This window comes from Telmatherina bonti, assembly GCF_933228915.1.
Source record: "Telmatherina bonti genome assembly, chromosome: 23".
NCBI classification, from domain to species: Eukaryota; Metazoa; Chordata; class Actinopteri; order Atheriniformes; family Telmatherinidae; genus Telmatherina; species Telmatherina bonti.
In genome coordinates, this window is record NC_136632.1 from 1,407,998 (window position 1) to 1,429,713 (window position 21,716).

At 50.5% G+C, this 21,716-nt stretch overlaps 1 protein-coding gene across 1 annotated transcript in view; it reads left to right on the forward strand.

Moving 5' to 3' along the window:
- cog5 (component of oligomeric golgi complex 5) overlaps nucleotides 1–21,716 on the forward strand; it is a 302,838-nt gene that overhangs the window by 142,258 nt on the left and 138,864 nt on the right. The window contains exon 6 of the mRNA XM_079262900.1: nucleotides 11,988–12,108. Within this exon, the coding sequence (XP_079119026.1) occupies nucleotides 11,988–12,108 (121 nt within the window). The remainder of the gene's footprint in view (nucleotides 1–11,987; nucleotides 12,109–21,716) is intronic.

Genomic DNA, 21,716 nt, shown 5'->3' on the forward strand with positions numbered 1-21,716 from the left:
TTCCCCGGAGACGTGACTTTTCCCCGGAGACGTGATGTTTCCATGCAGACGTGACGTTTCCATGCAGACGTGACTTTTCCATGGAGACGTGACGTTTCCATGCAGACGTGACGTTTCTATGCAGACGTGACATTTCCCCGGAGACGTGATGTTTCCATGCAGACGTGACGTTTCCATGCAGACGTGACTTTTCCATGGAGACGTGACGTTTCCATGCAGACGTGACGTTTCTATGCAGACGTGACATTTCCCCGGAGACGTGATGTTTCCATGCAGACGTGACGTTTCCATGCAGACGTGACGTTTCCATGCAGACGTGACATTTTCCCGGAGACGTGACGTTTCCATGCAGACGTGACATTTTCCCGGAGACGTGACATTTCCATGCAGACGTGACGTTTCCATGCAGACGTGACATTTCCCCGGAGACGTGATATTTCCATGCAGACGTGACGTTTCCATGCAGACGTGACATTTTCCCGGAGACGTGACGTTTCCATGCAGACGTGACATTTTCCCGGAGACGTGACATTTCCATGCAGACGTGACGTTTCCATGCAGACGTGACGTTTTCCCGGAGACGTGACGTTTCCATGCAGACGTGACATTTCCCCGGAGACGTGACGTTTCCATGCAGACGTGACTTTTCCATGCAGACGTGACGTTTCCATGCAGACGTGACTTTTTCCCGGAGACGTGACGTTTTCCCGGAGACGTGACGTTTTCCCGGAGACGTGACGTTTCCCCGGAGACGTGACGTTTCTATGCAGACGTGACATTTCCCCGGAGACGTGACGTTTTCCCGGAGACGTGACGTTTCCCCGGAGACGTGACGTTTCCATGCAGACGTGACGTTTCTATGCAGACGTGACATTTCCCCGGAGACGTGACGTTTCCATGCAGACGTGACGTTTCCATGCAGACGTGACGTTTCCATGGAGACGTGATGTTTCCATGCAGACGTGACATTTCCCCGGAGACGTGATGTTTCCTTGCAGACGTGACATTTCCCCGGAGACGTGATGTTTCAATGCAGACGTGACGTTTCCCCGGAGACGTGACGTTTCCATGCAGACGTGACGTTTCCCCGGAGACGTGACGTTTCCATGCAGACGTGACTTTTCCCCGCAGACGTGACGTTTCCATGCAGACGTGACGTTTCCATGCAGACGTGACTTTTTCCCGGAGACGTGACGTTTTCCCGGAGACGTGACGATTCCCCGGAGACGTGACGTTTCCATGCAGACGTGACGTTTCCATGCAGACGTGACTTTTCCCCGGAGACGTGACTTTTCCCCGGAGACGTGATGTTTCCATGCAGACGTGACGTTTCCATGCAGACGTGACTTTTCCATGGAGACGTGACGTTTCCATGCAGACGTGACGTTTCTATGCAGACGTGACATTTCCCCGGAGACGTGATGTTTCCATGCAGACGTGACGTTTCCATGCAGACGTGACTTTTCCATGGAGACGTGACGTTTCCATGCAGACGTGACGTTTCTATGCAGACGTGACATTTCCCCGGAGACGTGATGTTTCCATGCAGACGTGACGTTTCCATGCAGACGTGACGTTTCCATGCAGACGTGACATTTTCCCGGAGACGTGACGTTTCCATGCAGACGTGACATTTTCCCGGAGACGTGACATTTCCATGCAGACGTGACGTTTCCATGCAGACGTGACATTTCCCCGGAGACGTGATATTTCCATGCAGACGTGACGTTTCCATGCAGACGTGACATTTTCCCGGAGACGTGACGTTTCCATGCAGACGTGACATTTTCCCGGAGACGTGACATTTCCATGCAGACGTGACGTTTCCATGCAGACGTGACGTTTTCCCGGAGACGTGACGTTTCCATGCAGACGTGACATTTCCCCGGAGACGTGACGTTTCCATGCAGACGTGACTTTTCCCCGGAGACGTGACGTTTCCATGCAGACGTGACGTTTCCATGCAGACGTGACGTTTCCCCGGAGACGTGACGTTTTCCCGGAGACGTGACGTTTCCATGCAGACGTGACGTTTCCATGCAGACGTGACTTTTCCCCGGAGACGTGACTTTTTCCCGGAGACGTGACGTTTCCATGCAGACGTGACGTTTCCATGCAGACGTGACTTTTCCATGGAGACGTGACGTTTCCATGCAGACGTGACGTTTCTATGCAGACGTGACATTTCCCCGGAGACGTGATGTTTCCATGCAGACGTGACGTTTCCATGCAGACGTGACGTTTCCATGCAGACGTGACGTTTCCATGCAGACGTGACATTTTCCCGGAGACGTGACGTTTCCATGCAGACGTGACATTTTCCCGGAGACGTGACATTTCCATGCAGACGTGACGTTTCCATGCAGACGTGACTTTTCCCCGGAGACGTGACGTTTCCATGCAGACGTGACGTTTCCATGCAGACGTGACTTTTCCATGGAGACGTGACGTTTCCATGCAGACGTGACGTTTCTATGCAGACGTGACATTTCCCCGGAGACGTAATGTTTCCATGCAGACGTGACGTTTCCATGCAGACGTGACATTTTCCCGGAGACGTGACGTTTCCATGCAGACGTGACGTTTCCATGCAGACGTGACGTTTCCCCGGAGACGTGACGTTTCCCCGGAGACGTGACATTTTCCCGGAGACGTGACGTTTCTATGCAGACGTGACATTTCCCCGGAGACGTGATGTTTCCATGCAGACGTGACGTTTCCCCAGAGACGTGACGTTTCCCCAGAGACGTGACGTTTCCATGCAGACGTGACGTTTCCCCGGAGACGTGACTTTTCCCCGGAGACGTGACGTTTCCATGCAGACGTGACTTTTTCCCGGAGACGTGACGTTTCCCCGGAGACGTGACGTTTCTATGCAGACGTGACGTTTCTATGCAGACGTGACATTTCCCCGGAGACGTGACGTTTCTATGCAGACGTGACATTTCCCCGGAGACGTAATGTTTCCATGCAGACGTGACGTTTCCATGCAGACGTGACATTTTCCCGGAGACGTGACGTTTCCATGCAGACGTGACGTTTCCATGCAGACGTGACGTTTCCCCGGAGACGTGACGTTTCCCCGGAGACGTGACATTTTCCCGGAGACGTGACGTTTCTATGCAGACGTGACATTTCCCCGGAGACGTGATGTTTCCATGCAGACGTGACGTTTCCCCAGAGACGTGACGTTTCCCCAGAGACGTGACGTTTCCATGCAGACGTGACGTTTCCCCGGAGACGTGACTTTTCCCCGGAGACGTGACTTTTCCCCGGAGACGTGACGTTTCCATGCAGACGTGACTTTTTCCCGGAGACGTGACGTTTCCCCGGAGACGTGACGTTTCAATGCAGACGTGACGTTTCCATGCAGACGTGACTTTTCCCCGGAGACGTGACTTTTTCCCGGAGACGTGACGTTTCCATGCAGACGTGACGTTTCCATGCAGACGTGACTTTTCCATGGAGACGTGACGTTTCCATGCAGACGTGACGTTTCTATGCAGACGTGACATTTCCCCGGAGACGTGATGTTTCCATGCAGACGTGACGTTTCCATGCAGACGTGACGTTTCCATGCAGACGTGACGTTTCCATGCAGACGTGACGTTTCCATGCAGACGTGACATTTTCCCGGAGACGTGACGTTTCCATGCAGACGTGACATTTTCCCGGAGACGTGACATTTCCATGCAGACGTGACGTTTCCATGCAGACGTGACTTTTCCCCGGAGACGTGACGTTTCCATGCAGACGTGACGTTTCCATGCAGACGTGACTTTTCCATGGAGACGTGACGTTTCCATGCAGACGTGACGTTTCTATGCAGACGTGACATTTCCCCGGAGACGTAATGTTTCCATGCAGACGTGACGTTTCCATGCAGACGTGACATTTTCCCGGAGACGTGACGTTTCCATGCAGACGTGACGTTTCCATGCAGACGTGACGTTTCCCCGGAGACGTGACGTTTCCCCGGAGACGTGACATTTTCCCGGAGACGTGACGTTTCTATGCAGACGTGACATTTCCCCGGAGACGTGATGTTTCCATGCAGACGTGACGTTTCCCCAGAGACGTGACGTTTCCCCAGAGACGTGACGTTTCCATGCAGACGTGACGTTTCCCCGGAGACGTGACTTTTCCCCGGAGACGTGACGTTTCCATGCAGACGTGACTTTTTCCCGGAGACGTGACGTTTCCCCGGAGACGTGACGTTTCTATGCAGACGTGACGTTTCTATGCAGACGTGACATTTCCCCGGAGACGTGACGTTTCTATGCAGACGTGACATTTCCCCGGAGACGTAATGTTTCCATGCAGACGTGACGTTTCCATGCAGACGTGACATTTTCCCGGAGACGTGACGTTTCCATGCAGACGTGACGTTTCCATGCAGACGTGACGTTTCCCCGGAGACGTGACATTTCCCCGGAGACGTGACGTTTTCCCGGAGACGTGATGTTTCTATGCAGACGTGACATTTCCCCGGAGACGTGATGTTTCCCTGCAGACGTTATGTTTCCCTGCAGACGTGACATTTTCCCGGAGACGTGACGTTTCCATGCAGACGTGACGTTTCCATGCAGACGTGACGTTTCCATGCAGACGTGACGTTTCCCCGGAGACGTGACGTTTCCATGCAGACGTGACGTTTCCCCGGAGACGTGACGTTTCCCCGGAGACGTGACGTTTCCATGCAGACGTGACGTTTTCCCGGAGACGTGACGTTTCCCCGGAGACGTGACGTTTCCCCGGAGACGTGACGTTTCCATGGAGACGTGACGTTTCCATGCAGACGTGACATTTTCCCGGAGACGTGACGTTTCCATGCAGACGTGACGTTTCCATGCAGACGTGACGTTTCCCCGGAGACGTGACATTTCCCCGGAGACGTGACATTTCCCCGGAGACGTGACGTTTCCATGCAGACGTGACATTTCCATGCAGACGTGACATTTCCCCGGAGACGTGACGTTTCCATGCAGACGTGACGTTTCCATGCAGACGTGACGTTTCCCCGGAGACGTGACGTTTCCCCAGAGACGTGACGTTTCCATGCAGACGTGACGTTTCCCCGGAGACGTGACGTTTCCCCGGAGACGTGACGTTTCCATGCAGACGTGACGTTTCCATGCAGACGTGACGTTTCCATGCAGACGTGACGTTTCCATGCAGACGTGACTTTTCCCCGGAGACGTGACGTTTCCATGCAGTCGTGACTTTTCCCCGGAGACGTGACTTTTACCCGGAGACGTGACGTTTCCCCGGAGACGTGACGTTTTCCCGGAGACGTGACGTTTTCCCGGAGACGTGACGTTTCCATGCAGACGTGACGTTTCCATGCAGACGTGACGTTTCCATGCAGACGTGACGTTTCTATGCAGACGTGACATTTCCCCGGAGACGTGACGTTTCCCTGCAGACGTGACATTTTCCCGGAGACGTGACGTTTCCATGCAGACGTGACATTTTCCCGGAGACGTGACGTTTCCATGCAGACGTGACGTTTCCATGCAGACGTGACATTTTCCCGGAGACGTGACGTTTCCATGCAGACGTGACGTTTCCATGCAGACGTGACATTTTCCCGGAGACGTGACGTTTCCATGCAGACGTGACGTTTCCATGCAGACAGGACGTTTCCATGCAGACGTGATGTTTCCCCGGAGACGTGACGTTTCCATGCAGACATGACATTTCCCTGGAGACGTGACGTTTCCCCGGAGACGTGACGTTTCCCCGGAGACGTGACGTTTTCCCGGAGACGTGACGTTTTCCCGGAGACGTGACGTTTTCCCGGAGACGTGACGTTTCCATGCAGACGTGACGTTTCCATGCAGACGTGACGTTTCCATGCAGACGTGACGTTTCTATGCAGACGTGACATTTCCCCGGAGACGTGACGTTTCCCTGCAGACGTGACATTTTCCCGGAGACGTGACGTTTCCATGCAGACGTGACATTTTCCCGGAGACGTGACGTTTCCATGCAGACGTGACGTTTCCATGCAGACGTGACATTTTCCCGGAGACGTGACGTTTCCATGCAGACGTGACGTTTCCATGCAGACGTGACATTTTCCCGGAGACGTGACGTTTCCATGCAGACGTGACGTTTCCATGCAGACAGGACGTTTCCATGCAGACGTGATGTTTCACCGGAGACGTGACGTTTCCATGCAGACGTGACATTTCCCTGGAGACGTGACGTTTCCCCGGAGACGTGACGTTTCCATGCAGACGTGACGTTTCCATGCAGACGTGACGTTTTCCCGCAGACGTGACGTTTCCCGCAGACGTGACGTTTCCATGCAGACGTGACGTTTCCATGCAGACGTGACGTTTACCCGGAGACGTGACGTTTCCATGTGGACGTGGCGTTTCCATGTGGACGTGACGTTTCCCCGGAGACGTGACGTTTCCATGCAGACGTGACGTTTCCATGCAGACGTGACTTTTCCCCGGAGACGTGACTTTTCCCCGGAGACGTGACGTTTCCATGCAGACGTGACGTTTCCATGGAGACGTGACGTTCCCATGCAGACGTGACGTTTCTATGCAGACGTGACATTTCCCCGGAGACGTGATGTTTCCATGCAGACATGACGTTTCCATGCAGACGTGACATTTCCATGCAGACGTGACGTTTCCATGGAGACGTGACGTTTCCATGCAGACGTGACGTTTCCATGCAGACGTGACATTTCCCCGGAGACGTGACATTTTCCCGGAGACGTGACGTTTCCATGCAGACGTGACGTTTCCATGCAGACGTGACATTTCCCCGGAGACTTGACATTTTCCCGGAGACGTGACGTTTCCATGCAGACGTGACGTTTCCATGCAGACGTGACGTTTCCCCGGAGACGTGACGTTTCCCCGGAGACGTGACATTTCCCCGGAGACGTGACGTTTCTATGCAGACGTGACATTTCCCCGGAGACGTGATGTTTCCATGCAGACGTGACATTTCCCCGGAGACGTGATGTTTCCATGCAGACGTGACGTTTCCCCGGAGACGTGACGTTTCCATGCAGACGTGACATTTCCATGCAGACGTGACATTTCCCCGGAGACGTGATGTTTCCATGCAGACGTGATGTTTCCATGCAGACGTGACGTTTCCATGCAGACGTGACGTTTACCCGGAGACGTGACGTTTCCATGCAGACGTGACGTTTCCATGCAGACGTGACATTTCCCCGGAGACGTGATGTTTCCATGCAGACGTGATGTTTCCATGGAGACATGACGTTTCCATGCAGACGTGACGTTTCCATGCAGACGTGACATTTCCCCGGAGAATTGACATTTTCCCGGAGACGTGACATTTCCCCGGAGACGTGATGTTTCCATGCAGACGTGACATTTCCCCGGAGACGTGATGTTTCCATGCAGACGTGACATTTCCCCGGAGACGTGATGTTTCCATGCAGACGTGACATTTGCCCGGAGACGTGACCCTTCCATGCAGACGTGACATTTCCATGCAGACGTGACATTTCCCCGGAGACGTGACGTTTCCATGCAGACGTGACATTTTCCCGGAGACGTGACGTTTCCATGCAGACGTGACTTTTCCCTGGAGACGTGACGTTTCCCCGGAGACGTGACGTTTCCATGCAGACGTGACGTTTTCCCGGAGACGTGACGTTTCCCCGGAGACGTGACGTTTCCCCGGAGACGTGACGTTTTCCCGGAGACGTGATGTTTCTATGCAGACGTGACATTTCCCCGGAGACGTGATGTTTCCCTGCAGACGTGATGTTTCCCTGCAGACGTGACATTTTCCCGGAGACGTGACGTTTCCATGCAGACGTGACGTTTCCATGCAGACGTGACGTTTCCATGCAGACGTGACGTTTCCCCGGAGACGTGACGTTTCCATGCAGACGTGACGTTTCCCCGGAGACGTGACGTTTCCCCGGAGACGTGACGTTTCCATGGAGACGTGACGTTTCCATGCAGACGTGACATTTTCCCGGAGACGTGACGTTTCCATGCAGACGTGACGTTTCCATGCAGACGTGACGTTTCCATGCAGACGTGACGTTTCCCCGGAGACGTGACGTTTCCATGCAGACGTGACGTTTCCCCGGAGACGTGACGTTTCCCCGGAGACGTGACGTTTCCATGGAGACGTGACGTTTCCATGCAGACGTGACATTTTCCCGGAGACGTGACGTTTCCATGCAGACGTGACGTTTCCATGCAGACGTGACGTTTCCCCGGAGACGTGACATTTCCCCGGAGACGTGACATTTCCCCGGAGACGTGACGTTTCCATGCAGACGTGACATTTCCATGCAGACGTGACATTTCCCCGGAGACGTGACGTTTCCATGCAGACGTGACGTTTCCATGCAGACGTGACGTTTCCATGCAGACGTGACGTTTCCATGCAGACGTGACGTTTCCCCGGAGACGTGACGTTTCCCCAGAGACGTGACGTTTCCATGCAGACGTGACTTTTCCCCGGAGACGTGACGTTTCCCCGGAGACGTGACGTTTCCATGCAGACGTGATGTTTACCCGGAGACGTGATGTTTCCATGCAGACGTGACGTTTCCCCGGAGACGTGACGTTTCCATGCAGACGTGACATTTCCATGCAGACGTGACATTTCCCCGGAGACGTGACGTTTCCATGCAGACGTGACGTTTCCATGCAGACGTGACGTTTCCCCTGAGACGTGACGTTTCCCCGGAGACGTGACGTTTCCATGCAGACGTGACGTTTCCCCGGAGACGTGACGTTTCCCCGGAGACGTGACGTTTCCATGCAGACGTGATGTTTACCCGGAGACGTGGCGTTTCCATGCAGACGTGACGTTTCCCCGGAGACGTGACGTTTCCATGCAGACGTGACGTTTCCATGCAGACGTGACGTTTCCATGCAGACGTGACTTTCCCCCGGAGACGTGACGTTTCCATGCAGACGTGACGTTTCCATGCAGACGTGACATTTCCCCGGAGACGTGATGTTTCCATGCAGACATGACGTTTCCATGCAGACGTGACGTTTCCATGCAGACGTGACGTTTCCATGGAGACGTGACTTTTCCATGCAGACGTGACATTTCCCCGGAGACGTGACATTTCCCCGGAGACGTGACGTTTCCATGCAGACGTGACGTTTCCATGCAGACGTGACATTTCCCCGGAGACGTGACATTTTCCCGGAGACGTGACGTTTCCATGCAGACGTGACGTTTCCATGCAGACGTGACGTTTCCCCGGAGACGTGACGTTTCCCCGGAGACGTGACATTTCCCCGGAGACGTGACGTTTCTATGCAGACGTGACATTTACCCGGAGACGTGATGTTTCCATGCAGACGTGACATTTCCCCGGAGACGTGATGTTTCCATGCAGACGTGACGTTTCCCCGGAGACGTGACGTTTCCATGCAGACGTGACATTTCCATGCAGACGTGATATTTCCCCGGAGACGTGACGTTTCCATGCAGACGTGACGTTTCCATGCAGACGTGACGTTTCCCCGGAGACGTGACGTTTCCCCGGAGACGTGACGTTTCCATGCAGACGTGACGTTTCCCCGGAGACATGACGTTTCCCCAGAGACGTGACGTTTCCATGCAGACGTGACGTTTCCCCGGAGACATGACGTTTCCCCGGAGACGTGACGTTTTCCCGGAGACGTGACGTTTCCATGCAGACGTGACGTTTCCATGCAGACGTGACTTTTCCCCGGAGACGTGACTTTTCCCCGGAGACGTGACGTTTCCATGCAGACGTGACGTTTCCATGCAGACGTGACGTTTCCATGCAGACGTGACTTTTTCCCGGAGACGTGACGTTTCCCCGGAGACGTGACATTTCCCCGGAGACGTGACGTTTCCCCGGAGACGTGACGTTTCTATGCAGACGTGACGTTTCCATGCAGACGTGATGTTTCCATGCAGACGTGATGTTTCCATGCAGACGTGACGTTTCCCCGGAGACGTGACGTTTCCATGCAGACGTGACGTTTCCCCGGAGACGTGACGTTTCCCCAGAGACATGACGTTTCCATGCAGACGTGACTTTTCCCCGGAGACGTGACGTTTTCCCGGAGACGTGACGTTTTCCCGGAGACGTGACGTTTCCATGCAGACGTGACATTTCCCCGGAGACGTGACTTTTCCCCGGAGACGTGACGTTTCCATGCAGACGTGACGTTTCATACAGACGTGACGTTTCCATGCAGACGTGACGTTTCATACAGACGTGACATTTCCCCGGAGACGTGATGTTTCCATGCAGACGTGACGTTTCCATGGAGACGTGACGTTTCCATGCAGACGTGACGTTTCCATGCAGACGTGACATTTCCCCGGAGACGTGACATTTTCCCGGAGACGTGACGTTTACCCGGAGACGTGACATTTCCCCGGAGACGTGACGTTTACCCGGAGACGTGACATTTCCCCGGAGACGTGACGTTTCTATGCAGACGTGACATTTCCCCGGAGACGTGACGTTTCTATGCAGACGTGACATTTCCCCGGAGACGTGATGTTTCCATGCAGACGTGACATTTCCCCGGAGACGTGATGTTTCCATGCAGACGTGACATTTCCCCGGAGAAGTGATGTTTCCATGCAGACGTGACATTTGCCCGGAGATGTGACGTTTCCATGCAGACGTGACATTTCCATGCAGACGTGACATTTCCCCGGAGACGTGACGTTTCCATGCAGACATGACGTTTCCCCTGAGACGTGACGTTTCCCCGGAGACGTGACGTTTCCCCGGAGACGTGACGTTTCCATGCAGACGTGACGTTTCCCCGGAGACGTGACGTTTCCCCGGAGACGTGACGTTTCCATGCAGACGTGACTTTTCCCCGGAGACGTGACTTTTCCCCGGAGACGTGACATTTTCCCGGAGACGTGACATTTCCCCGGAGATGTGACGTTTCCATGCAGACGTGACATTTCCATGCAGACGTGACATTTCCCCGGAGACGTGACGTTTCCATGCAGACATGACGTTTCCCCTGAGACGTGACGTTTCCCCGGAGACGTGACGTTTCCCCGGAGACGTGACGTTTCCATGCAGACGTGACGTTTCCCCGGAGACGTGACGTTTCCCCGGAGACGTGACGTTTCCATGCAGACGTGACGTTTCCATGCAGACGTGACTTTTCCCCGGAGACGTGACTTTTCCCCGGAGACGTGACGTTTCCCCGGAGACGTGACGTTTCCCCGGAGACGTGACGTTTCCACACAGACGTGACGTTTCCATGCAGACGTGACTTTTCCCCGGAGACGTGACGTTTCCCCGGAGACGTGACGTTTCTGTGCAGACGTGACATTTCCCCGGAGACGTGATGTTTCCATGCAGACGTGACATTTTCCCGGAGACGTGACGTTTCCATGCAGACGTGACGTTTCCATGCAGACGTGACGTTTCCCCGGAGACGTGACGTTTCCCCGGAGACGTGACGTTTCCCCGGAGACGTGACGTTTCCATGCAGACGTGACGTTTCCCCGGAGAATGACATTTCCATGCAGACGTGACGTTTCCCCGGAGACGTGACGTTTCCACGGAGACGTGACGTTTCAATGAGGACGTGACGTTTCCCCGGAGAATGACGTTTCCATGCAGACGTGACGTTTCCATGCAGACGTGACGTTTCCATGCAGACGTGATGTTTGCAGGACATCGGATTCTTTCCCGCAGACAGAATCCGATGTTTTTAGTTAGTCCCGGATTGACACAAACAAATGTGACATTGATGTCGGCGTTTAGATTTTAGCGATCGATCTGGTGTCCTGTGCAAATATTGCTTCATCAGAAATGTCCTGGCTTTTTTCCAGCTATGGAGAACCATTATGTTACAGCTCATCACTTGTTGATCTTTGGCTCCTTCTGATTGGATGATAATTCGGTGGTGTAGAACGTTACCTGGGCCTGTGTGTTACACACGTCTATGAGCTATGGGTTGCAGCTCTGACTCTTGTTTGTGGTTATGATGCAGGTGGCCTGCGACTTGCTGCGGAGGATCATTCGCATCCTGTACCTGAGTAAGAGACTGCAGGGTCAGCTGCAGGGGGGCAGCAGGGAGATCACCAAGGCTGCTCAGAGCCTCAATGAACTGGGTAAGGACCATCACCAGTGGCTTTAAGCTCATTCACTTTGTGTCTGCAGAGAAAGCACGTGGAGCAACATGATGTTGGTGTGTATGGCAGAGAGGGAACACGGGGTATTGGGCGGAGGAAGTCATGTGTCTATCACAGTTACATGTTTTGTATGTTTACTGAGTAAGTTGACCAAGCTGAACCAGGATCAGTGTGGTGGAGCTCTAACATGAGCTCCTGTAAACGCTGCCCAGGTGAGATGCTGAGTGTCCTGCAGCATTCCTCGCTGGCTGGATGTAGAAGTGTGCTGAGTGGCAGGATGCTGAAGAAAACATCTGCATGGTGCTGAGGGTTGTGTTTAATCTGATCTGAGCGCATCTCGTATCTCTGTTTAGGTTTTGTGATGAACTGAACTCGTCCGTTATTGGTTGACTGCTGTAGGTATTCATGAATGAAATCTTCTGTTCAGTCTGTGGTGCTGCAGCTGATTCCTGCTGGATCAGAAGAGCTGTTTTTACTGAGACATCCCAACATAACTTCACCTATAGCTAATCTGCTTCAGCAGCTCAATACCATATTTGACAACATCTTATTATTTTTAATAATAAACTGGATTTTGTTCTCTGATAAACTCAAAGTTGACTTGAAAAATGGGACTGTCAATAACCTGGTCCAGAATTGGGTTCTGGTGCCGGTGCTGGATGTCTCACAGCCCTGAACACTGTCCCGAACCACTGAGAGAAGAACGACTGTGTAATTGTCACTGTTCACTACGTCACCATCAGAATCAAATTCGGTTCAGCTTTATTTCTGTTGCTGAATCATGACGAAGTCTGCTTATACACCCGTCCGGTCACTTACCTGAGAAAAAGCCAAAAGGCCCACCTGGGTTCCAGGCCCAGTTCTGGGTCACCAGATCTAGAAAATGAACATGATCATCAGACATCTAGCCTGACATCACCTGGTCGTGTTTTTATTTTCCTGTCGGTGATTTGAAGCTCGGTTGGCTGAATTATCTGCCTGTTGTAAAGAAAACTTTCGGAAAGTCCTGGACCTAGACGGTGATCCGAATCACACGCACAACCTGGTTGCTGATGTCATTTATGGCTTTTCCAGGTAGTTTTATCCAAATCTTTCCAGAACTTTCAGAGTTTTGTTACAGACACTGCAAGAAATAAAAAAAACAGATACTCTGTCCATCGTCTGTCCCTGCATATTGCAGCGCTGGTTGGTGGAAACGCTGGTCGGTCCTGTCAGCAAGAACAACATTGGACTCTCAGTTATTGATTCTTTTTATGTTAAAAACAAAACAAAACCACTTCATTGTTGTACTCTCCTTCTGAGGATTATTATAATACTCTATTATTCTACTGCCTGAAGTCACCCAGGCAGTTACAGTGACTTGTAAAAATATTCATACCCCCTGAACTTTTCCACACATTCCACGCCATGAATATAAATCACTGGAATTTTATGTGAAAGACCAACACAAAGTCTCACACAGTGGTGAAGTACAAAGAAAATTACTTTTTTTTCACAAATAAAAAGCTGAAAAGTGCAGTGGGCAAAAGCATTCAGCCCCCTTTTGTCTTAGTGCAACCAGTTGCCTGCAGAGGTTGCCTGATGACTGCTGAATGTTGGCCTCATGACTACATAGAGTCCACCTGAGTGTAATCTGATCCCAGTACAGATCCAGATGTTCTGCGACGCCTCAGAGGTTTGTTAGGAGGATGTTGGGGAGCAAACAGACCATGAGGTCCAAGGAACACACCAGGCAGGTCAGAAAACAAGTTGTGGAGACGTTGTGGAGCAGGGTTAGGCAATAAAAACATTTCCCAAGCTTTGAACATCTCACAGAGCGCTGTTCAGTCCATCATCCAGACGTGGAAAGAGAACGCCAAACCTACCAAGACTCGTCCATCCACCTAAACTTCCAGGTCGAACAAGGAGAGCGCTGACAGGAGATGCAGCCAAGAGGCCCATGGTGACTCTGGACCAACTGCAGAGATCCACAGCTCAGGTGGGGAATCTGTCCACAGGACAACTACTGGGCGTGCTCGCCACAAATCTGGCCTTTATGTAAGAGTGGCGAGAAGAAAACAGTTGTTAAAACCAGAAGAAGTCCCGTTTGCAGTTTGCCAGAAGCCATGTGGGGACTCAGCTAACATGTGGAAGAAGCTGCTCTGGTCACTTTTTGGCTTAAATACAAAACGTTGTGTGTGGCGGAAACATTACAGATCACCCTGAACACACCGTCCCCACTGTAACGCATGGTGGTGGTAGCATCATGCTCTGGGGGGCGTCTCTTCAGTAGGGACAGGGAAGGTGGTCGGAGTGGATGGGAAGATGGATGGAGCCAATTAAAGCGCCATGTTGGAGTAAAACCTGCTTGAGTCTGGAAAAGACTTGTGACTGAGGCGAAGGTCCACCTTCCAACAGGACGACGAGCCGAAACATAAAGCGGGACTACGATGGACCGGTTCAAAACGTAAAGCGGGACTACGGCGGAACGGATTAAAACGTAACGCGGGACTACGACGGAACGGTTTAAAACGTAAAGCGGGGCTACGGTGGAACGGATTAAAACGTAAAGCGGGACTACGATGGAACGGTTTAAAACATAAAGCGGGACTACGACCGAACGGTTTAAAACGTAAAGCGGGACTACGTCGGAACGGTTTAAAACGTAAAGCGGGGCTACGTCGGAACGGTTTAAAACGTAAAGCGGGGCTACGGTGGAACGGATTAAAACGTAAAGCGGGACTACGATGGAACTGTTTAAAACATAAAGCGGGACTATGACCGAACGGTTTAAAACGTAAAGCGGGACTACGACGGAACGGAGTAAAACGTAAAGCGGGGCTACGACGGAACGGTTTAAAACGTAAAGCGGGGCTATGAGGGAACATTTTAAAACATAAAACGGGACTACGACGGAACGGTTTAAAACATAAAGCGGGGCTATGATGGAACGGTTTAAAACATAAAGCGGGATTACGACGGAACGGTTTTAAACATAACGCGGAACTACGACGGAACGCATTAAAACGTAAAGCAGAACTACGACGGAACGGTTTAAAACGTAAAGCGGGACTATGACGGAACGGATTAAAACGTAAAGCGGGACTACGACGCAACGGTTTAAAACGTAACGCGGGACTACGACGGAACGACTTAAAACGTAAAGCGGGGCTATGAGGGAACATTTTAAAACGTAAAACGGGACTATGACGGAACGGTTTAAAACGTAAAGCGGGGCTATGAGGGAACATTTTAAAACGTAAAACGGGACTAGGATGGAACGGTTTAAAACGTAAAACGGGACTACGACGTAACGGTTTGAAACGTAAAGCGGGGCTACGACGAAACGGTTTAAAGCGTAACGCGGGACTACGACGGAACGGATTAAAACGTAACGCGAGACTACGACGGAACGGTTTAAAACGTAAAGCGGGGCTACGGTGGAACGGATTAAAACGTAAAGCGGGACTAGTATGGAACGGTTTAAAACGTAAAACGGGACTACGACGTAACGGTTTGAAACGTAAAGCGGGGCTACGACGGAACTGTTTAAAACGTAAAGCGGGGCTACGAAGTGACTGTTTAAAACATGAAGCGGGACTACGACGGAACGGATTAAAACGTAAAGCGGGACTACGACAGAACGGATTAAAACGTAAAGCGGGACTACGACGGAACGGATTAAAACGTAAAGCGGGACTACGACGGAACGGATTAAAACGTAAAGCGGGGCTACGACAGAACGGTTTAAAACGTAAAGCGGGGCTATGAGGGAACATTTTAAAACGTAAAACGGGACTATGACGGAACGGTTTAAAACATAAAGCGGGGCTACGATAGAACGGATTAAAACATAAAGCGGGACTACGACGTAACGGTTTGAAACGTAAAGCGGGGCTACGACGGAACGGTTTAACACGTAAAGCGGGGCTACGACGGAACGGTTTAAAACGTAAAGCGGGGCTATGAGGGAACATTTTAAAACGTAAAACGGGACTATGACGGAACGGTTTAAAACATAAAGCGGGGCTACGATAGAACGGACTAAAACGTAACGCGGGACTACGACGGAACGGATTAAACGTAAAGCGGGACGATGACGGAACGGATTAAAAGGTAAAGCGGGACGACGACGGAACGGATTAAAAGGTAAAGCAGAACTACGACGGAACGGTTTAAAACGTAAATCGGGACTATGACGGAACGGATTAAAGCGTAAAGCGGGACTACGACGCAACGGTTTAAAATGTAACGCGGGACTACGACGGAACGACTTAAAACGTAAAGCGGGGCTATGAGGGAACATTTTAAAACGTAAAACGGGACTATGACGGAACGGTTTAAAACGTAAAGCGGGGCTATGAGGGAACATTTTAAAACGTAAAACGGGACTAGGATGGAACGGTTTAAAACGTAAAGCGGGACTACGACGGAACGGATTAAAACGTAAAGCGGGGCTACGACGGAACGGTTTAAAACGTAAAGCGGGGCTATGAGGGAACATTTTAAAACGTAATGCGGGACTACGACGGAACGGTTTAAAACGTAAAGCGGGACTACGACAGAACGGATTAAAACGTAAAGCGGGACTACGACGGAACGGATTAAAACGTAAAGCGGGACTACGACAGAACGGATTAAAACGTAAAGCGGGACTACGACGGAACGGATTAAAACGTAAAGCGGGACTATGAGGCAACATTTTAAAACGTAAAACGGGACTACAACGGAACGGATTAAAACATAAAGCGGGGCTACGATGGAACAGTTTAAAACGTAAAGCGGGACTACGACGGAACGGTTTAAAACGTAAAGCGGGGCTATGATGGAACGGTTTAAAACGTAAAGCGGGATTACGACGGAACGGTTTTAAACATAAAGCGGGACTACGATGGACCGGTTCAAAACGTAAAGCGGGACTACGGCGGAACGGATTAAAACGTAACGCGGGACTACGACGGAACGGTTTAAAACGTAAAGCGGGGCTACGGTGGAACGGATTAAAACGTAAAGCGGGACTACGATGGAACGGTTTAAAACATAAAGCGGGACTACGACCGAACGGTTTAAAACGTAAAGCGGGACTACGTCGGAACGGTTTAAAACGTAAAGCGGGGCTACGTCGGAACGGTTTAAAACGTAAAGCGGGGCTACGGTGGAACGGATTAAAACGTAAAGCGGGACTACGATGGAACTGTTTAAAACATAAAGCGGGACTATGACCGAACGGTTTAAAACGTAAAGCGGGACTACGACGGAACGGAGTAAAACGTAAAGCGGGGCTACGACGGAACGGTTTAAAACGTAAAGCGGGGCTATGAGGGAACATTTTAAAACATAAAACGGGACTACGACGGAACGGTTTAAAACATAAAGCGGGGCTATGATGGAACGGTTTAAAACATAAAGCGGGATTACGACGGAACGGTTTTAAACATAACGCGGAACTACGACGGAACGCATTAAAACGTAAAGCAGAACTACGACGGAACGGTTTAAAACGTAAAGCGGGACTATGACGGAACGGATTAAAACGTAAAGCGGGACTACGACGCAACGGTTTAAAACGTAACGCGGGACTACGACGGAACGACTTAAAACGTAAAGCGGGGCTATGAGGGAACATTTTAAAACGTAAAACGGGACTATGACGGAACGGTTTAAAACGTAAAGCGGGGCTATGAGGGAACATTTTAAAACGTAAAACGGGACTAGGATGGAACGGTTTAAAACGTAAAACGGGACTACGACGTAACGGTTTGAAACGTAAAGCGGGGCTACGACGAAACGGTTTAAAGCGTAACGCGGGACTACGACGGAACGGATTAAAACGTAACGCGAGACTACGACGGAACGGTTTAAAACGTAAAGCGGGGCTACGGTGGAACGGATTAAAACGTAAAGCGGGACTAGTATGGAACGGTTTAAAACGTAAAACGGGACTACGACGTAACGGTTTGAAACGTAAAGCGGGGCTACGACGGAACTGTTTAAAACGTAAAGCGGGGCTACGAAGTGACTGTTTAAAACATGAAGCGGGACTACGACGGAACGGATTAAAACGTAAAGCAGGACTACGACAGAACGGATTAAAACGTAAAGCGGGACTACGACGGAACGGATTAAAACGTAAAGCGGGACTACGACGGAACGGATTAAAACGTAAAGCGGGACTACGACGCAACGGTTTAAAACGTAACGCGGGACTACGACGGAACGACTTAAAACGTAAAGCGGGGCTATGAGGGAACATTTTAAAACGTAAAACGGGACTATGACGGAACGGTTTAAAACGTAAAGCGGGGCTATGAGGGAACATTTTAAAACGTAAAACGGGACTAGGATGGAACGGTTTAAAACGTAAAACGGGACTACGACGTAACGGTTTGAAACGTAAAGCGGGGCTACGACGAAACGGTTTAAAGCGTAACGCGGGACTACGACGGAACGGATTAAAACGTAACGCGAGACTACGACGGAACGGTTTAAAACGTAAAGCGGGGCTACGGTGGAACGGATTAAAACGTAAAGCGGGACTAGTATGGAACGGTTTAAAACGTAAAACGGGACTACGACGTAACGGTTTGAAACGTAAAGCGGGGCTACGACGGAACTGTTTAAAACGTAAAGCGGGGCTACGAAGTGACTGTTTAAAACATGAAGCGGGACTACGACGGAACGGATTAAAACGTAAAGCAGGACTACGACAGAACGGATTAAAACGTAAAGCGGGACTACGACGGAACGGATTAAAACGTAAAGCGGGACTACGACGGAACGGATTAAAACGTAAAGCGGGGCTACGACAGAACGGTTTAAAACGTAAAGCGGGGCTATGAGGGAACATTTTAAAACGTAAAACGGGACTATGACGGAACGGTTTAAAACATAAAGCGGGGCTACGATAGAACGGATTAAAACATAAAGCGGGACTACGACGTAACGGTTTGAAACGTAAAGCGGGGCTACGACGGAACGGTTTAACACGTAAAGCGGGGCTACGACGGAACGGTTTAAAACGTAAAGCGGGGCTATGAGGGAACATTTTAAAACGTAAAACGGGACTATGACGGAACGGTTTAAAACATAAAGCGGGGCTACGATAGAACGGACTAAAACGTAACGCGGGACTACGACGGAACGGATTAAACGTAAAGCGGGACGATGACGGAACGGATTAAAACGTAAATCGGGACTATGACGGAACGGATTAAAGCGTAAAGCGGGACTACGACGCAACGGTTTAAAATGTAACGCGGGACTACGACGGAACGACTTAAAACGTAAAGCGGGGCTATGAGGGAACATTTTAAAACGTAAAACGGGACTATGACGGAACGGTTTAAAACGTAAAGCGGGGCTATGAGGGAACATTTTAAAACGTAAAACGGGACTAGGATGGAACGGTTTAAAACGTAAAGCGGGACTACGACGGAACGGATTAAAACGTAAAGCGGGGCTACGACGGAACGGTTTAAAACGTAAAGCGGGGCTATGAGGGAACATTTTAAAACGTAATGCGGGACTACGACGGAACGGTTTAAAACGTAAAGCGGGACTACGACAGAACGGATTAAAACGTAAAGCGGGACTACGACGGAACGGATTAAAACGTAAAGCGGGACTACGACAGAACGGATTAAAACGTAAAGCGGGACTACGACGGAACGGATTAAAACGTAAAGCGGGACTATGAGGCAACATTTTAAAACGTAAAACGGGACTACAACGGAACGGATTAAAACATAAAGCGGGGCTACGATGGAACAGTTTAAAACGTAAAGCGGGACTACGACGGAACGGTTTAAAACGTAAAGCGGGGCTATGATGGAACGGTTTAAAACGTAAAGCGGGATTACGACGGAACGGTTTTAAACATAACGCGGAACTACGACGGAACGGATTAAAACGTAAAGCGGGACTACGACCGAACAGTTTAAAACGTAAAGCGGGGCTACGATGGAACGGATTAAAACGTAAAGCGGGGCTACGACGGAACGGTTTAAAACGTAAAGCGGGGCTATGAGGGAACATTTTAAAACATAAAACGGGACTAGGATGGAACGGTTTAAAACGTAAAACGGGACTACGACGTAACGGTTTGAAACGTAAAGCGGGGCTACGACGGAACGGCTTAAAGCGTAAAGCGGGACTACGACGGAACGGATTAAAGCGTAACACGGGACTACGACGGAACGGATTAAAACGTAAAGCGGGACTACGATGGAACGGTTTAAAACATAAAGCGGGACTACGACCGAACGGTTTAAAACGTAAAGCGGGACTACGATGGAACGGTTTAAAACATAAAGCGGGACTACGACCGAACGGTTTAAAACGTAAAGCGGGACTACGACCGAACGGATTAAAACGTAAAGCGGGACTATAACGGAACGGATTAAAACGTAAAGCGGGACGAAGACGGAACGGATTAAAAGGTAAAGTGGGACTACGTTGGAACAGTTTAAAACGTAAAGCGGAACTACGACGGAACGGTTTAAAACGTAAAGCGGGACTACGACGGAACTGTTTAAAACGTAAAGCGGGGTTACGACGGATCGGTTTAAAACATAAAGCGGGACTACGACCGAACGGTTTAAAATGTAAAGCGGGACTACGATGGAACGGTTTAAAACATAAAGCGGGACTACGACCGAACGGTTTAAAACGTAAAGCGGGACTACGACCGAACGGATTAAAACGTAAAGCGGGGCTATGAGGGAACGGATTAAAAGGTAAAGCGGGACGACGACGGAACGGATTAAAAGGTAAAGCGGAACTACGACGGAACGGTTTAAAGCGTAAATCGGGACTATGACGGAACGGATTAAAGCGTAAAGCGGGACTACGACGCAACGGTTTAAAATGTAACGCGGGACTACGACGGAACGACTTAAAACGTAAAGCGGGGCTATGAGGGAACATTTTAAAACGTAAAACGGGACTATGACGTAACGGTTTAAAACGTAAAGCGGGGCTATGAGGGAACATTTTAAAACGTAAAACGGGACTAGGATGGAACGGTTTAAAACGTAAAGCGGGACTACGACCGAACGGATTAAAACGTAAAGCGGGGCTACGACAGAACGGTTTAAAACGTAAAGCGGGGCTATGAGGGAACATTTTAAAACGTAATGCGGGACTACGACGGAACGGTTTAAAACGTAAAGCGGGACTACGACGGAACGGATTAAAACGTAAAGCGGGACTACGACAGAACGGATTAAAACGTAAAGCGGGACTACGACGGAACGGATTAAAACGTAAAGCGGGACTACGACAGGACGGATTAAAACGTAAAGCGGGACTACGACGGAACGGATTAAAACGTAAAGCGGGACTATGAGGCAACATTTTAAAACGTAAAACGGGACTACAACGGAACGGTTTAAAACATAAAGCGGGGCTACGATGGAACGGATTAAAACGTAAAGCGGGACTACGACAGGACGGATTAAAACGTAAAGCGGGACTACGACGGAACGGATTAAAACGTAAAGCGGGACTATGAGGCAACATTTTAAAACGTAAAACGGGACTACAACGGAACGGTTTAAAACATAAAGCGGGGCTACGATGGAACAGTTTAAAACGTAAAGCGGGACTAC